The sequence below is a fragment of the Ochotona princeps genome, chromosome 4, assembly GCF_030435755.1.
Source record: "Ochotona princeps isolate mOchPri1 chromosome 4, mOchPri1.hap1, whole genome shotgun sequence".
NCBI lineage: Eukaryota > Metazoa > Chordata > Mammalia > Lagomorpha > Ochotonidae > Ochotona > Ochotona princeps.
In genome coordinates, this window is record NC_080835.1 from 16,682,108 (window position 1) to 16,700,919 (window position 18,812).

The following is an 18,812-nucleotide window of genomic DNA, read 5'->3' on the forward strand; positions in this document are numbered from 1 at the left end:
TTGGGGAGACAGAAGATCTTTCTGTATCTCCTTCTCTCTGTATATCTGCCTTTCTATTAAGAAAAATTAATCTTGGAAACAATGATCCAAAGGTTCATCTGGAAGCACAAAAAACCACGGATAGCTAGAACCATCCTGAAGAACAGGAAGTTAGCAGGGGGAATTGCAGTTCCGGACCTCTGGACATACTATAGGGCAGTGGTTATCAAAACAGCGTGGTACTGGCACAAAGATAGAGAGGAAGATCAATGGAGCAGAATAGAAACACCAGAAGGAAACCCACACAGATACAGCCAAATAATCTTTGACAAAAAGACAAACGACAATCCAGGCAAATGGGAAGGTCTGTTCAATAAATGCTGTTGGGACAACTGGTTGATAGCCTGCAGAAACAAAAAAATAGATCCACATCTCTCACCATACACTAAGATCAGATCTAAATGGATAACAGATCTAAACCTACATCCAGAAACCTTCAAACTTTTGGAAGAAAATGTTGGAAACACACTGGAACACTTAGGGGTAGGCCCTCACTTCCTAAAAAAGACTCCAAATGCAGTAGAAATCGAGACCAAAATAAACAATTGGGACCTCATCAAACTAAGAAGCTTCTGTACAGCTAGAGAAACAATCAACAAAGTAAAAAGGCAACCCACAGAATGGGAGAAGATCTTCGCACACGACATAGGTGATAGAGGGCTGATCTCCAGAATATACAAAGAGCTACAAAACAACCAAAATGTCAAAACAAACAAGCCACTCAAGAAATGGGCACGGGAAATGGGCAAACACTTCACAAAAGAACAAACCCAAATGGCAAATAAACATATGAAAAAATGCTCAAGTTCCCTGGCAATAAGGGAAATCCAAATTAAAACATCAATGAGGTACCACCTAACTCCAGTAAGACTGGCCCACATGAATAAAAGCACCAACAACACTTGTTGGCGAGGTTGAGGGGAAAAGGGATCCCTACTCCACTGCTGGTGGGGCTGCAGGCTGGTACAGCCTCTATGGAAATCAGTATGGAGAATATTCAAACAACTCAAATTCAACATACCGTATGATCCAGCAATAGCACTCCTAGGAATATATCCAGAACACTTGTTTTATGAGAAACCAACATGCACTCCTATGCTCATAGCAGCACAATCAGTAATTGCAAAAACATGGAAGCAACCAAAACGCCCATCAACAGAGGATTGGATAAGAAAGCTATGGTTCATCTACTCCATGGAATACTACTCGGCTATTAAAAAAAACAAAATGCAGTTCTTTGTGGCCAAATGGGCCAAACTGGAAACCATAATGCTAAGGGAAATGAGCCAATCCCAAAAGGTTAAATACCACATGTTTGCCTTAATTTAAGATGATATGATGTTATGTATAACATGTTATGTTTTGAATGTTATATGTTGTGTTTAAACTAAAATTGAAGTATAGGTGAGGTGGTCACAGAAGGTGACTGGGAACTCGCATTTACTTTTAACATATTGGTTACTCATTACTATGTCAATTAATTCCATAATGATGTAAATTTTTGCTGATGGTATGTTGGAGTTTTCAATTGACTGGGATGATACTCTGCTGGCTCTGTCTTCAGACCAGAGAGGGTATACCTAAGAAGCCGTTGAACTTGACTGGACAATAAGATGCTGGACTCTATGTTTGGTGTATGCTTGCAATGGGGGAATCTCAACTGAACTTGAGCTGTGGTTATGCAACTAGGTGGAGGAATCCACCATGGTGGGGGGGTTTGGGGAGGGGTGGGGAGAACCCAAGTATCTATGTAATTGTGTCACATAATACAATGTAATTACTGAAGTTAAATAATAAACAATTAAAAAAAAAAGAGTGTTTTTGCTCAGCCCTGTTTCAAAAGAATGTCTGGCTCAGAAAACACAGGCTGACTGGTTAGAGGGAGAGTCAGGACAGCTACAACTGTATCTCAGACAGTGCAGAAAAAAACCTAAATGTGTGTATGTGTGAGAGCAGGTCTACAGAGAGATAAAACAATGTCGTGAAATATAAGTAAAATAGCAGGTGAATCTAGCAGCAGAGAGAGTGAGTGTTTATTATACTCCTCTTGTAACTTTCCTACAGACCTCAGCATCGTTCAACCCAACAGCAAATAGAGGAATGAGTATTTAGCCCAACAGTCCGAATCTCAGCTTCCTGCCAATGGAGACTCCAGCCGGCAGCAGATGATAACTCAAGTGGCTGGGTCCTTGCCACCCACACAAGAGACTTAGACTAAATCCCTAGCTCCCAGCTTTGGTCTGGCCCAGCCCTGGTGGTTGCACATGTTCAGAGGAACAGAGCAGCACACAGGCTCTCTTCGCTTCCCTTTCTGTCTCACAAATTTTAAAAGAATTGCAATAATGCAAGAAAGTAAGTGGGGAATTAAGGGAAAATATTTTAAATTCATAGAAAGTACCAAGCAAGCATGATTCTCGTTCATGCATGAGTGTCCCAGTTCACTTCCCACCTACCTCAAATGCCAATTCTTTTTTTTCCTGAATCAATCCATTCTTCCTTCCTGCTCTGAGCTCTCTCACGGTGCAACGGTCTGCTTATGTTTTTATATGGTCAAGGCTCTAGAGGTCTCCTAGACCCTTCCTTCTGGAGGCTATGGCATGAGCTTTTGTACTTACAGGTTCAAGTTTAAAAGAAATCTCTACTGGTACCAGTGCTGTGGTGCAGCTAGTTAGGCAGCTGTCTGCAATGCCATCACTCCACATGGATGCAGATTTCTTTTTTTTTTTTAAGATTCATTTATTTTATTACAAAGTCAGATATACAGACAGGAGGAGAGACAGAGAGGAAGATCTTCCATCCGATGATTCACTCCCCAAGAGATCGCAACGGCTGGTGCTGTGCTGATCCGAAGCCGGGAACCAGGAACCTCTTCCAGGTCTCCCACGCGGGTGCAGGGTCCCAAAGCATTGGGCCATCCTCGACTGCTTTCCCAGGCCACAAGCAGAGAGCTGGATGGGAAGTGGAGCTGCCGGGATTAGAACCGGCGCCCATATGGGATCCTGGCGCGTTCAAGGCGAGGACTTTAGCCGCTAGGCCACGGCGCCGGGCCCATGGATGCAGATTTCAAGTCCCAGGTGCTCCAGATCCAAGCGAGCTCCCTACCAATGTGCCTGGAAATGCAGTGGAGGATGGCCCAAGTGCCTGAACTCCTGCACCCGCTTGGGAGACCTGGAAGGAGCTCCTGGCTTCTGACTTCAGTCTAACCCTACCCTGGCTATTGAGGTCATTTGGAGAGTGAACCAGAAAATTAAACATTCTGTCTCTCTTTCTCTCTTAGTCTCTCTTTCTCTATATCTGTAACTTTTTCAAATAATAAATAAATCCTTTTTAAAAATCTTGACTCTAGGGTCCATGCTAATCCTCCACCCCATGGCACCAGCATCCCATATGGGTGACGGTTCACGTCCCAGCTGCTCCAATTCTGATCCAGCTCCCTGCTTGTGGCCCAGGAAAGCAGCGGAGGGTGGCCCAAGTCATTGGGACCCTGCACCCACGTGGGAGACCCGGAAGAGACTTCTGACCCCTGGCTTCAGATCAGCTCAGCTCAGCTGTGGCCATTGCTGTCATTTGGAGAGTGAACCAGCTGATGGGATATCTCCTCTGTCTCTCCTTCTCTCTGTAAATCTGCCTTTCAAATAAAAATAAATCTTTTTTAAAAATCTCTGCTTTACAATGGATGCTGAACTGGGAAACTCTGAAAGACTATTTCACTTCTGTCTCTTCCCAGAAGAACAGGCCTTGGGCAGGTGGGCAGGCTGAACAGCAGAGCCAAGCAGTTCTGAGCCACAGCATCCTCTGCAAAAGGTACCCAGGAAATCTGCTCTGGAGCCATGCCCGGAAGGGCTGACCCCTTAGGCCCCCATGGCACTTATGGTTTGGAGCTCCTCTAGGCTCTCCTCTTACTGTGGTGGCTGGATTTGAGTCCTACACAACCACAAGTGCATATTCAGGTCGTTGTGCTACACCCCATCAGCCTCTCTCTGCTGCAGTCTGCCTTGCTTCCCTTATTCTAGCTGCAGTGCAAGAGGATCTTCTGCACATCTCACTAGGGTGAGGCTAAGTCCCTTCTGGAACAATAAGGGTCTGCATGAAACTGTTCCACTCTCCTCTCTGTCTTTGCCTTTGGACCAAACCACCTGGCTGTGTAGCATCCTACTGCACCTTACCTGCAGCACTGCCCCTGGCCTGTAGTGTCTGAAGGCATCCTGGGACTTTGGCAATGCTCTGTACCATACAGAACTTCCAAGCGGATGAGAAAGCAAGATGACGGGACATTTCTTCTCTAACAGGCAGAAGTGGGTACAAAATTCACAGCCAGGAAGCCAGACCACTCAAAAGAGATTCTGAGAGGAAATGACCGCTGGGTCTACACAAGCCCTGGCCCACCCAGTGCACACAGCAGGAGCAACTCCTCTCCTGGTGGACAGCAGCTACAGAGGGAACTTGAGCTTGGCAGGAAGGGGGAGTACAAGGGCCAGCCAAGGGGACTCAGGGTAGAGTGAGAGGGCTGGTTCTGGGGCTAGAATTCTAGTCCAATGCTGCAAGAGCTTTGTGCAAAATGAATCATCCTCTCCAGCCTTCAGTTTTCTCGGCTGCATGATGGGTGGGATAACGTCTATGTCAAAGGATTGTGGCTCGGGACAAAGGAGTTGAAGCTCAAAGGTGCCAAATAAGGGCCCGGAGGCACAGGAAGTGCTCCATAATCACAGGTGACAGCCCAGTAAGACATTAGCACTATTCCTACCAGAGTGGAGTGGAGTACACATGTTGCTGAAGGTCCTGGGCTTGGGAGCCAGCTATGGACGGCACTTGGCAGGTCAAGAAAAGACAGCAAGCAAGGCTTCGGCACGCAGGATTTGACAAATGATCACCATCTATTTCAGATGCAGAAGTCTCCAGGCCCTGGTCCAGAACTGGCACCGTGGTTCAGTCCAACTCTCCCTGCCTCTCCCACCAGCACAAGCAGGCAGGGTACTCCCTCCCAGCTGTGGCCCAAATACCCAACCTCAGCGCACACACACACAGGCACACAGGCATACATGCATGCATGTACTCACAGGTGTGCATGTACACTGCACACATGCACAATGCACACCCACATTTCAGCCCCAGCTCCCTGGAACCATTTCTAGCACCTGTTCGCTTCAGACCTGCAAAGGCTCTTATGCAGGCTTTCAAAGGGCATAGTCTCCCACATACTTTCAGGCCACCTCCAGCCCCTCCCTCCCTAAAACCATGCCTGCACTTGCCGCAGCTCCCAGACCATGGGAAGGAAACCTCCAGATGGCCCTGGGCAGCTGCCAACCCCATCCCTGGCCACAGGCCATGTCACCCCCACCAGTAGGACTGTCCAGAGTCAGGCTGCCAACCCCAGGACGTCTTACCCTTCCTCTTCTCCCAGACCCCACCAGACCCATGCTACAGAGCCAGCCTGGTAGAATCGGTCCTCTTTTGCGACTCTCAGCTTTCCCTGGCTGGGCTGGCCCAGGGCACGGGCTGTAGCAATAGAGGAAGACTGGACCAGTCTGGTGGCAGGCCTGTCTCTATATTTTCTCCACTACACTTTTCCTGCGGGCTGAGAATCCATGGGCTTTTTGTGTTGAGCTTCTGTCTGCTTTTTGAGTCCCTCTTCCCAACATCCTGTCAAAACCAATTCCACTTGCCTTGCCTCCAGCCCCGTGTAGCACCGTGGGCCCAATAAGCCTGCTTCTGCCTTGCATGGCTAGGTGCAAGCTTTTTCCCCTCCTATCCACCACAGCCCCTGTTCCTTGTAACTGAACCACAGGCACCACAAGACACAGCGCAAACCTCCTCCACCTCTGTGAGATATCAAGCACCCTGCTTGAGGTGTGGAGTTGCCAGTTGCTCTGCAGCATGAGATGGGGTGACTTTGGACCCACTCCACAGCAGGCTTGTGCAGCCTGAGGACTGCTGCACACCCTCAGTCACATCTCCCAGCATAGGAACTCTGACAGTCCCTGGTCCAGGAGACAATCAGCATCTCTGAAGTAGCCTGAGATCCTCCATGTGCCAGTCGGGGCTGTGGCTCAGCCTCATTGGCCCTGTGTGTCTTTATCTAAACAACATGGGTGGCATGGCTCCCTGTGGGATTGTCAAGGGTAGTAGGGGACTGAGAAATGACAACAGGGGACCTTGTATGCAGTTGGCACATAATAATTGCTCCATGGGCCACCCACCGACGCATGCTCACAGCTGCATCCACGGCAATTTCTCTGAACATTAAACTACTTTTGTCAAGTACACCAGGGTCTTCATGTTGTCCTTGAGTTGGTAGACCCTGTCCCCACCATCCTTTCCCCTTTCTGTCCCTCCCCCACTTCTCACCAGTTCTGCAAGACCCAGGAGGAGGAGATGCACCTTGCATGTGCTTTGAACCATGCTTACCACAGCCTGAGCTGGCCTCAGTTGTCTTCCGTCCCAGGTACCAGCTCACCTCCCTGCACAGCTGAACTGTATCCTCTAAACCCCTCAGCAACCCTCAGTAGCTGCCAACACTGGCTCCAAATCCCACACACAAATGGATTCTCCTCCATTCCAGGTCCCAAAAGGTGTCTGTTGGCAGAGCTTTCTGGAAGCTCTGTGAGGAACCCATGTCCTGGCCTGTCCTGGCTCCCAGTGGCTGCCTGCATCCTTTAGCACCAGGCTCCCTCACTTGTCCTCAAGGCCAGCAGGGTGGCACCTGCCAATCTCTTACCCTCTAATTTGGAACCTTATGTCTCCCTCTTAGGAAGCTCGTAAGGGCACTGGGGACAGCCAGAGAGTCCCGAATGAGCTCTCCATTGCAAAAGTCTTCACTTCGCTTCATTTCACCTACAAATACCCTTTTGCCAGTAAGGACAATGCACACAATTCTGGTGCCTAGAACTTGGACATCTTCAGGGGGGTTATTACTTGGTCTCTATCCACTCGAAGCCTTGGAGCTGTCCCTCTAGGGATGGGGAGGGACTGCCCCCATGCCTGGCCATGCCTGAGGTCTCCACCAAAACCATGGGAGGTGATGGGACAGCACTGGTGGCTGCCTCACCTCGCCCTTCACCTATCAGCTTCTGAAGGCTGCCAAGGCCTCTCTATCCCTACCGATCCCCCTCGGTCTCAGGAGGAGCAGCAGTCGCCGCCTTACTCCTATCTCTCTCCTCCATGTCTGAGCTCATCTCCAGCCCAGATGCCCAGAAGTGACCCCGCTGGTCACTGCCACCCCCCTCACATTAATCAGGTCTCCACGGCCACACTCCCCTACAGGGAGGGCTGCTGCAGATAACCATGGTGGCCGCCAACCTTGACTCTGACCTTCTTGCTACCACCCCCACAATGTCTCCAGACAAGGCAGGGTCTGAACTGGGAACTGGGCACTGACAAAATCAGGGCACACCTCTTGCTGAAGTCCCCAGTGGCTTCCCTAGCACCAAATGCAGAGGAGACTTTTGGTCCTTCTCTAACGCTCAGTGGCTTTGCAGGATTTGGCACTTCCAGCCAAGGAGGCCCTTGCAGCCTCTCTTGTCCCTCGACTTCCAGGACGCCTGTTCTTCCCACCTGTCGGGCTGCTCCACTCCCTTCAGGACCACACATTGTTACAGCTTCTCCCAGCTTCCTCCCAGACCCCGTCCACCTGTCGCTCTGCCCCTGCTCTCCCCGCTGCTGCTCTCCACACACCTGCCTTCCGACTGCCTAGGCACAGGTGACTCCAAGTGACATCTCCAAAGCTCTTCATCCTCCAAACTTTTGTGTCTAGCCTGCCACTTCCACATCACTCGAAGCCCAGCCCTGGCACAGGTTTTCCTGGGGTATCTGCCTTAAGGCCCTTGCCCAGCACTGTAACCAGGACGTGGGAAGTAAGCAACCCATCTTGACCAATGCCTCACTTCTACTCTCCTGACCCATTTCTCCAGGTTGCACCCAGAAGCCCTTTCCAAAACTGTAACTGGATCACCCACATCATCACCTCCAAATTTAATCAATCTGAAAGCTGCCCACTATTCTTCAAAACCAACCGCCACATTCCTAACTTGGCACATTGGATCCTACAGGGCCAAGCCTCCAAGTGCTCGTCCTCCGCCAGGCCCCTGTACTAGCTGCTACAATCCACACACACTGACCGCCCAGCTGCTCACACGGGGCATGTTCTCTTCCACCACAGGGCCTTTGCTCATGCTGCTGCAGGCACCAGGAGGTCCCTCCCCCGTCTTACGGGTGGACTTTTCCTCCCTATGACCACAGCCCAGCTCTCTGAAAGCTTTCTCTGAGCCATGGCCACCTCTATGCCCCTGACTGGTCACTTTGTCCCAGCCTCCCCACTGCAGTTCCTCTTTCTCAGCTCTTTCGTCCACACACAGCTTTCTGCCGCCCCCTTGCCAAGACGAATCAAGTCCCAGGCCAAAAGGAACCCATTCCAGACCCCTCCAGTAGGCCAACAATGATGACAGTGATAACAATAGTAGATGTTGGCTGTGATTACTTGGTGCGAGAATTCTAAGAAGTTGACCATTGGCTTTTCTCAGTCACTGCCATCTTCTCACTCTCAAGGCAGGTGCACAGAAGTAAACGACTCCACCAAGGTCACAGTGAGGGATGAACAGCAGAGCCGGCCAACCCAAAGAGCTCACAGGCTGCGGGCACCACGGACATTGCCATATGCCTCTGTGCGGTACCCCATCTTCAGTCACAGCACCATGCATATCTGGTCTTGTGGAACGCCCCTCTGACACCACAGGCAGCCTGATACCATGTCAGTCTTGCTGTGGACTCAGCCCAGCACCTGCAATCACTGTTTTTCCCACTTTCATTACGCCCTTCAGTCTCCCTGCCTACAGCTCCAAGTCATCACCCATTTCAGGACAAGGGTCAGCAAACCCTCTATAAATGCCATACCATGGCCCGCTGGATGCACACACACCAGAGAATTATGGGAAAACTGCTCTGACCACCGCTTGTCTTGATGCTCCATGCATCTGTCAATCAGCACTGGGGGGCGGGGCTCCCCCTGGCCCAGCCCTGGGCCACCAAGGCCCACAGACACTCTCCTAGGGCGAGGGGCCAGTGAGATGCACACATCTGAGAGTAGACTAAAACACTTGGGGGGGGGGCCAGCGTGTTTGTAGCTCCCCCTTGCAGGTTCCCCTCCATGCCCCGGGGGCCACTCACCAGCCACGAGAAGAAGCCGGCTGACTTGTCCTGTGTGGAGATCTGCCCCTCGTAGGGGCCGAAGATGTGGCCCTTGGGGATGACATCACTGAGGCAACGCACGTCACTCTCGCCGCTGGCTTCCTTGACCACCTCCATGCCCTGTGGGATGGTGAGGGCCGCCCGATCCGCAATGCCCATGGGCACCGGTGTGTCGGACACAAACACAGGGGGGCCGTGGTTCGGGCACTCGTCCACGAAGTACTCCTGGCAGGACTCGCAGACTAAGGAGAGGAGGGAAGGGGGAACGGGAGGGAAGCAAGCACGAGAGAAGGGGTTTCAGTGGTGGTGGGATAGAGGGCCGACCCGGAGGACAGCTCAGAGGCAACGCACCGCAGTTGGCAAGTGACTAGGCAGTGCCAGGTCTGCCCCTTCCCCTGCCCCAGCCCTGGACCCTTAGGAGCAAATCATGCTTATGCTCCCTGGAGACTCAAAGAACACACCTGCCAAGGTCAAGGAAGCCACCAGCTTCCTAGGACTGTGAAGAAAGCTGGCTGGCGAGTCTGCACTGGAATGGATAGAGCCCTTTGTGGGGGCTACGGCACCTGGAATAGGACACTTACCCCTCCGCAAGCTTTAGTGCACTCCCACTTGGAAAATGGGAGGAACAACAGCACCCCGCCCTCCCTCCCGTGGGAAGCTGAGGACTCCCCAAGGGCCTGCACCTGCACTTGGACCTTCATAGGTAAGTCAATTTCCTCAAGCACCACTGAGCCAAGGGCCCCAGGGAGGGAGGGGCCCAGAGCACCAGGCTGAACTTACACCAGAAGTCCACCTGCTGGTAGCTTTTAGGCACGATGAGGTCACGCCTCCCCTTCAGCTTCTTGGGCTCAACTTCCATGATGGAGGCATCGGGTCTCCTGGAGCTGGCCAGGGTAGGGGCCAGCAAGGAAAGCCAAGAAAGCTATCATCAGATGGGGACTGCCTGGGGGAAGGTACTTGGCCATGGAGGAGGAGGGCATGGGGCAGTGGGCAGAGGCGTCGCCACCAGCTGCTGCTCTGCAGGGGATGTGCCAAGACTGGAGTTCTAAGGCCCATGCCCAGCTTCCCCTGAGGGATCCGAGGACCTGGGCTTCACCTCCGGCCCTTGGGGCTACCCAAGTACATGGTTAGGGAGCATGGTGGGCAGGCAGGGGAGTGGGAAGGGTACCCAGAAACCCCAACCCACACAAGCAACCATGCCCCCCATCCCCAGCCCCTCAACACGAGAGCCTCACCAGGGCTGGCCATAGTCCTGGTCATGCAATGGAGAATAGGCCTCGGTCTTCACCACCGTCACCGTGTCCCCCATGGCAGCCTTGGTCTGGGCCAAGAACTCCTTCATGTTCTCAGTCATTCTGTCCTGAGGACGCAGGAGGCAGGGCCAGCACAGGAAGCGGATCAAAGAGACAGGCGAAGACGGGTGAGTGGCGCAGAGGGCACGCAGGGGTCCCTGGGAGTCTGGTTACCCTCCCCTGCCATCCCCAAGAGGAAGCGCTTGAGAACACAGACAACAAAAACAGCTGTAGCTCAGCCAAGAGGAAATGCCATTTCTATCCCGGGCTGGTCCTGGGGACGACTGGAGCCACCAGCCCCATGGGGGTCAGGCACCAGAGGCAGCTCAGGCCAGGAGACAGGGCTGGGAAGGACCAGGCTGAGACCTCAAGGCCAAAGGGCAAAGGGCATGGGGGAATGGCACAGCGAGCCCAGGCACAGAAGTCAGCCAGGAGAGCAGGAAGGGACAAAGCCAAGTTCGCCTGGGTATCCCCCACCCTCCCCGAGGCGGGTGAAACCCACCCTGCTGAGTGCTTGCTAGGGTGCAGGCCCAAGGACAGGTAACAGGCGGGACCTCGGGCGCTGGAATGGCCAGCCAGGGTGAGCCCACCCACTCCATGTCCCGGACGAGGCTTACCGCCCTCCAGCCACCGCTGGGCTTCAGCCCCGCCCTCGGCACCCCTGGGTTCTCATGCCAAGCCCTGGGAATGCCCCCAACTCCTATTTTCGGTCAGGGCCCCAGGGCAGTGCGGCAGCTCGCTAGTGCCATGCAGAGCCCAGAGACTGGGCGAGTGGCGTGTGTGACTCACTCCCCGGGGCCCCGCTGGCCACACCCCTGCGCCTCGGCTAATCAGCCCCCTGCTCCCCACCGGGGCCCCAAAGCCGCTGCAGGCTGGGAGGGGTGTGGGCCATGGGACGGCCTCCCTTCTCCTTCTCCACCTCCTCCTCCTCCTTCTCCTCCCGAGAGCGCCCGGGCCGGGGGGCGCGCCCAAGGGGCCGGCCCAACCGGGCGCTCCCTCCGCGGAAGCCTAAGCGCGCCCCGTCGCTCGAGTGCCGGGGGCCTGCGGCGGGGTGCCGGCTCGGGCTTTCTGCAGCCTGGGCTCCGGGACGCTCGGCCCGGCCCCCGGCTCCCGCCCCGCCCAGCCGCCCAGCCGCCCGGCATTCCTTGCGGGGCATGTGGCTTCTTGCCGGCCCTGGGGCACGCAGTTGGCGGGCGGCCGGGAGGGGGGCGCACAGGCAGTGTGCTGGCAGCCGCTGCGGACTCGGGACTGGAAGACTGGAGAAGGAGGGCAGAGTCCACAGGGACCCTCGGGACCTTCTCACCTGCGCAGCCTGGGATGGGAACGCGGTACCCATCACCCCAGCCTCCCGGATGCATACCAGGGACTCCATGTTTGGGGCCTGGCCCACCCAGCCTTGAGCTGCCAGGTGCTGGAGGGTGGGGTCGCAGAGGTGTGGAGTGGCAGGCCCAAGGTCACACAGAACATTTCTGATGGAGTCTAGCAGAGAGGCCAGGATGCCCCTAATATAAATTGGAAAAAGGAGAACCCCAGATTGAAACATTGTGGGGGCTGGCACATTGGCTCAATAGGCTCATCCTCCACCTCCAAGCGCCAGCATCTCATATGGACACTGGTTCGTAATCTGGCTGATCCGTTTTCTATCCAGCTCCCTGCTTACGGCCTGGGAAAACAGTGCATGACCCAAGTCCTTGGACCCTGCGCCCACATGGGAGATTCAGAAAATACTTCTGGCTCCTGGCTTCAGATCGGCTCAGCACCAGCCATTGTGGTCATTTGGGGCGTGAACCAGTGGATGGAAGATCTTTCCCTCTCTCCTTCCCTCTATAAATCTGCTCTTTTAATAGGAAAATAAATAAATCTAAAAAATAAAAGAAACACTGTGGCTCTGGTCTGCCTCATCATATCCATGCTGTATCTCTGTGCTCCTTTGAAGCAACCATGGTCACCACCCTGTGGAGGTGGAATCGGGCCTTGGCACCCAAGTCCAGCTTTCAGTGGTTTAAAAAAAAAAAAAGGTCTGGTCATTAGGAGCCTGGGCTACCTTCAAACTTCCCTGCTGGGCTTCATGGTCCCTGACGGGTGGTAAAGAGCCCAATGGACCCTGGACGCCAAATTCCCATGTCGAAGCCCTAGGCTTCCATGCCACTGTATTTGGAGATGGGATGGTAAGGAGACATTCCCCAGTGAATGAGGTCGGCAGGCTCTGGTGTCCTGGTGGGAATGGGGGGACAAGCCAGGGCTCTGTGCAAGGGAGGCCTCAACAAAGTCCTGGCACCTGATCTTGGCTCTTCCACTCTCAGAACTGTGAGAAATCAGTGCATAAGCTACCCAGGTGTTCTGTTGTGGAAAGTTATCTAGTTTCTTTACTTTGATTATTTATTTACTTAAAAAGTAGAGAGACAGAAGTGGGGGGTGGTGGAGACAGAAGGGGAGGGGTCTTCTATCTGCTGACTTACTCCCCTAATGCCAGGCAGGGCTTTGTTAGGCCAAAGTCAGGATCCTGACACTCAATCCAGGTCTCCCACGTGGCTGGCAGGGACCCAAGTACTTGAGCCTTCACCTGCGGCTTACCACCCAGGGTGCACTTTAGCAGGGAGCTGGACTAGAGAGCGGAGCTGCCATGTGAAGCCAGGCATCGGGATGGGGCACACCAGTGTTGCAGGTGCCAATTTAACCACTGTGCCCCACGCCCATCCCTGCAGCAGGTTACCTACATTTTCTTAGTGCTGTGGAAAATGGGGCTGGTAAGGGAGTCCCCCGCAGATGTGCCTGTGCTGCGGGGGCGGAGAGGAGTCTGCAGGGCGGGTCGGGCCCAGTCTCTACACATCCCACTGAGGAAGGCCGGTCAGGAAGATGAGGACAGATAAGCACCTCCCGTATTGCTTCATTTGGACTGAAGTCCAGGTTTGTTCAGGTACACTGTTTAGGACCATCCTGTGCAGTGCTCCCCTGCTCTGGCCACCCTAGAACAGGGCCTGGGGTCCCAGCCGCGTTCCATGTTCCATCAGGCCATGCATGTCTGCTGTGTCCCCACCTGCAACAGTACACGTGGGAAGCTCTACTCAGCCCTCTCCTAACCCCGGCCACACATCAGCGTGCTTCCCACACTTAGCTTGGTCCTTGGTTAGCACAATTATCTGAATACCTTTTAATCTGTAGTTTATTCTCACTCTTTTTTTTTTTTATTAACAAAGCTTTATTTATTTGAAAGAATTATAGCAAGAGAGAGGGAGAGCAGCTCCTCCATCTGGTGGTTCACTCCCAAGATGACTGTAATAATTGGGGCGGGGCCAGGCCAAAGCCAGGAGCCTGGATCCTCTTTTGGGGCTCCCACATGGAGTGCAGGGGCTCAAGAACTTGGGCCATCTTCTGCTACCTCACCCAAGGCCACTATCAGGGAACTGGATCAGATGCGGAGCAACCAGGAAACAAACTGGCACTCATATGGGATGCCAGCATCGCAGGTGGCAGCGTTCTCTGATATTCCACAATACTGGTCCTTTATTTGCACTTTGTTTAAAAGAGAAATAGAGGGAGAGAAGGAGTCAGGCTGACCAAAATCTCAACTGCTCATTCATTCCCCAAATACTGGGACAACAGCTGGAGCTGGACCAGGGTCTCTCAGAAGCATAGCAGAGAATCAAGTCCTTGAGCCAGCTGCAGCTGCCTCCCAGGGTGCACATCAGCAGGAAGCTGGAACTGAAAGCTGAGCCAGTGGTCACTCTGATACGGGATGTGAGTGGCTAAGGGGTATCTTAACCACTGCCCCAAACACCCACCCCCCAGAACAATTATTTGACATAGAGTTCCCTGTAAGAACAGAAACCCTCCCTTGACTATGCAAAGACCCTTAAGAGGTTCCTGGAAAAAGGTATTAAAAGGCCAGTTTATTTTGAGTACGAAGACATTTTGAAATCCACGCTGTATTTTCATCACATGCCTCTTCATGAACTTCTGAAGGCCAAGGGTGAGCACAGCTGCTGCCCACTCAACTATTGGCACTTTTCACCACACCTGGCAGGAAGGCTGAGGCTACAGAAAGGTAAACCAAGCCCAAGGGCAGAAACTTTTAAAGAAGCACTCCACCTATGGGACATGCACTTGTAGAACTGGTACCCAAAAGTCAGAGCCTCCTTAAATGCTGCACTCCAAGGCCCTTGTCTCAGCCTAGCCTAGCCTAGCACATAGCATATTCTCAGTAAACAGCCACCAAAGTGATCAAATGGCCCATGCCAGCACTCAGCACCCACCTCATGAGGCTTGCAAAAAGAAAACAGAGCTGCCAGGTTTTCCACCCAAGATAAGGCTGATGCAGGGCCTGGGGATGAGCCGAATGCTACCATTTATTATAGCGAATGCTCTTAGTGAACTTCTGGCTGTCCCAAAGCAATGGGATGAGAAAGAAGCAGGAAGGGAAAGAAGGCCATAGTAGGAGAAAAAGGATAAAGAGGAAGAGGGGGAGAGAGAGAGAGGGCATGAGGAGATGGGGAGGGCAAGGGAGACAGGGCGAGAAGAACCAAGGAGCCAAGGAACACATACCTTCTAGCTCTCCAAGGCTCTGGGGGAAGAGGCGCTTATGGATCACTTTCTTTTATGTCTTATTTCACATTTACATCCCCCTCTATCACATAGCACATCTGGCACATCTTATACCCTACACACACACACACACACACACACCCCCCAAACAGGACTGTTGAGCAGCAACCCAAAGGGTGTCAGAGACCTCTTGGAGAGAGAGGTGCCAAACACAGCAATCATCTGCCATGAACTGGTGAGTGACCCAGATGTTCATGGAGTTATGAGCCTTCTGGCAGCCAAAGCAAAGAAAAGGAAACCTTTTGGATCACAGAACTCTGAGTGACTGACAACTGTCCGTTAAGCATATGCATACCTGAGCTCCTCACCTTCTACCAAGTGACCAGTTATCTAGAGGCTCAAGAACCAGCATTACCTGTGGGCATGACAACCCTCGAGCAGCCCAGGGAGACTCCAACTTTGAGATGAAGACAGATACTTCATGTTCACAGGGAATGTCAGGAGAACAGGGCAGAGGAGAGAGGAGATGGCAGGACCAGAGGAACCTCCCGAGACACAGACAGACACACACATAAAGACTCATGTCTTCCCCTGGGTCCGCCTCAGTGAGCACCATGAGGCCTGAGCGAGGCAGAGCCTAAGCTGCCTTTTCTACAGACTGTTCTAGGTGCCCAGTACAGGGCTGGGGCTGGGATGGGGTAGCAGGCGGCCTCCTGAAGGACTCCACGCTGCTGGCAAGGATCCCCCTGAGCTGGCTCCTCACAGTCTGCACATGCAGAGATTAAGCCTACTGCAAGCACAGCAATGAGATGCAAACCAAAGAGCAGGGGGCCAAATGCAGAAGACCTGGGCCTGCAGCTCTGTTTTCACCCTTGGCCAGGTGCCAGGATCCTGTACTACCCACCCTCTCCCTGCCCCCAGCAGCCAGTGTGGCCAGGGTCCTGGGAGTCTGTGACTCACTTGGTTTCCCCATGGGATGGCACTGCAAGAATCCAGCAAGGATTCTTTGAGACGGAGACAGATACTCCATGTCCACCGGGAATGTCATGAGAACAGGGACCCACCATCGCATCCTCTGCTGCTCCCTGTGCCAATCAAAGCACAAAAGGCTGGTGCCTTTCACACAAAGCCCTGGGCTGGGCACCCAGGCCCTGTGCTCCTGCCCTGGCTGCATCATGCATGGTGTAAGAGACACTGAGGAAGTTCCTGCGTTACTCCAAGGCTCCTGAAAAACATAAAAGATCCATATACTTTATGAAAAACTTGAACTTTATTACTATAAAAGTAGATATAAAGTAGAAAATGATTCTGTCTCCTCTATTTTTTAGGCAAGCATTAAAAATTGTGATTTTTGAGTTGGTCATAGGAGGGGGAAATGGGCACATTATCCCCAACGCATTGGAGTATAAACTGGCATCAGCTTTTTCTAGAGGGCAGTTTGGCAACCATGTTCAAAGCCTTGAAATGAGCAGACCCTTTGTGGGAGCAAGTCTATATGGAGAAATTATCCTCAGGAGGTAATCAGCTGGGTGTAAAGACATTCCTACCAAGCTGTCCTGAGCAAGCTTACTTATAGCAGGAAAAAGAAAGAAAGAATTCATATCTCCAAAACAGGAAGGAAGGCACTATATAGCACTGAAGGAAATACTAGGCTGTAGTGAACAAGCTGTGCTTTCTGTTCAATGTCACTGTATATATAAAATTGCTCTTAAAAATAATGCTTATTGGGAGAGACCTTCCAGCAGCCTGGTGATGGCCAGGAGTACCCAAACCAGGTTGAACTCAATGCTTGGGGCCCTGGCCACAGCCACCACTACCACGCAGTGAGTGAGTCCTGGGCTTGCCTGGGCCCAAAAGGTTAGGTGTAGGATGGGCTGGGATAGGTGTCTGCCCCTGCTGAGCCATGCGTGAGCTGTGTCTGGGTGTGGATGAACCTTGGCTGGGCTGAAACATCCAATAGTAAGAACCGGAATGGGTTGAAAGCCAGTGAGGAAAGGCCACTGTTCCTGCTAGGACAGGAGGTAGACTAACTAGGGCTGACCCATGAACCTACCGGTGTGTGAGAAATCTGACACTGGGAGAGGTTCTGATGGAGGAGCTTGGAAAATTCCTCTGTCAAGACACAGTCCCTGCAGGTAAGCACAAGAACCACGATAGGGAGCAGCCCAGACCAAGCCAGGTTACAGTACCCACTGGCATACATTTGGCACAGGTTGGGGTTGGACCAAGCTAAACCAGTTCACATCACCCACTGGCAAATCCAAGCACCAGAATGGAGTGTGGGTAGTGCAGGGTTCAGTTGCAACACATACCAGAACACATTACAGCTGGGACTGGGTGCTGGCTGAGCTAGTGTAACCCCCACCAGCATGAGCTGGAATTAGGGGTGGGCCAAGCCAGGCCAGGCTACAGCACCCACTAGCAAACGCTGAGGCGAGGTGGGCCATACCAGACTGGGCCGCAGCGCCCAACCAGCACATGTGAGAACCAGGGGGAAAGGGGGCAAAGCTGGTAGGGGGAATGTGGAGGACTTCCCTGTTGGACCACCACTCCCACTGAAGAGCGTGAGTTGGGATGGGGGCAGACAAGGCCAGGCAGGGCTACAACACCTGTTGGCCTCATGTGAGCTGGATCAGGAAAAAGCCAGGCTGGGTTGACTGTTCCTATTGGTACATGCATAAATCGGAGTGGATGAGGATTGGTTGGGCTTTGCCACAGCATCAGCTGGCAGAGGCTGGAACTGGGGGCTAAATCTGTCAAGTTAAACTGCAGAACCACCTGAAGAATGCATGATCTGGGAGTGGGAGTGGGCCCAGTAGGGAAATAGTGGACACCTCCCTCTTGGGTTATCACTCCCACTGGAGAGCATGAAAACCAGGACTGGGGCAGGTGTGGCTAGACAGAATAGCATCCACCAGTATGTGGGTGGGCTGGATAGTCGGGCTGGTTGGATTGAACTAGGCTTCAATGCCCATTGACATGTATGAGAGTTGAATGGGATGTGGGACAGACTGGACCAGTCTGCTGTACATACTGGCAAGCACGGGAAACAGGGCAGGGGTAGGTCTGGTGGGAGTTACTGAGAGTTGCTCCAACTAGGCTGCAGCTCTCACTGGTTTGCGTGAGGGCCTAGTGTGTGGTGAGCAGAATCAGGCTGCACTGCAACACCCATTGGTTAGTGTAGAAGGCAGCGCTGGAAACAGAACTGACCCAGCAATTGCAACCACCAGCATATGCATAAGCTGACTGGGGCGACAGACTATGCCGGACCCTGTACTGGCATGCACACAAAAGAATCAGGTCTGGAATGACCTCAGACAATGTTTCTTTGGGGATCCCTCCAACTGAACTGCTGATCTCAGAACCCCAACCATGAAGAGAATTACAGGTTCCATGGTCTGACCGTGGAGTGCATGTGTCAAAGCTGAATCTCCTCAGAGGCTCAGACGGAGCAGTGGACAGCATATCCATGTGCATATGGATGATAATGCAGTCCATCGGAACCTGCAGAGGACACCTGGTGCCACAACAGAGGATGGAGGACAGAACAAATCGATCATCTACCCAAGTCACGCATTGGCAGCAAAAATCTGGGCCAACACGTGGCTTTAAGGTGTACTATGTCAACCAGTGGATTCTGAAGAGATTTCATTGTGCTTAGAATGGTGAAATTGGCAGCAATTCTGAACTGTTGAACACTCAAAACCACTTGAGTAGTGCCCTCGGGGTATGCTCTACATCGGGGACCCTAAGATGGGC

At 52.8% G+C, this 18,812-nt stretch overlaps 1 protein-coding gene across 4 annotated transcripts in view; it reads right to left on the bottom strand.

Moving 5' to 3' along the window:
• Positions 1-18,812, bottom strand: part of PRDM11 (PR/SET domain 11) — an 84,000-nt gene that overhangs the window by 37,251 nt on the left and 27,937 nt on the right. For all 4 annotated transcript variants that reach the window (XM_058663130.1, XM_058663128.1, XM_058663131.1 and 1 more), the window contains exons 2-4: positions 10,455-10,579; positions 10,000-10,103; positions 9,199-9,461 (exon numbers count right to left, since the gene is read on the bottom strand). In XM_058663130.1, the coding sequence (XP_058519113.1) occupies positions 9,199-9,461; positions 10,000-10,103; positions 10,455-10,579 (492 nt within the window). The remainder of the gene's footprint in view (positions 1-9,198; positions 9,462-9,999; positions 10,104-10,454; positions 10,580-18,812) is intronic.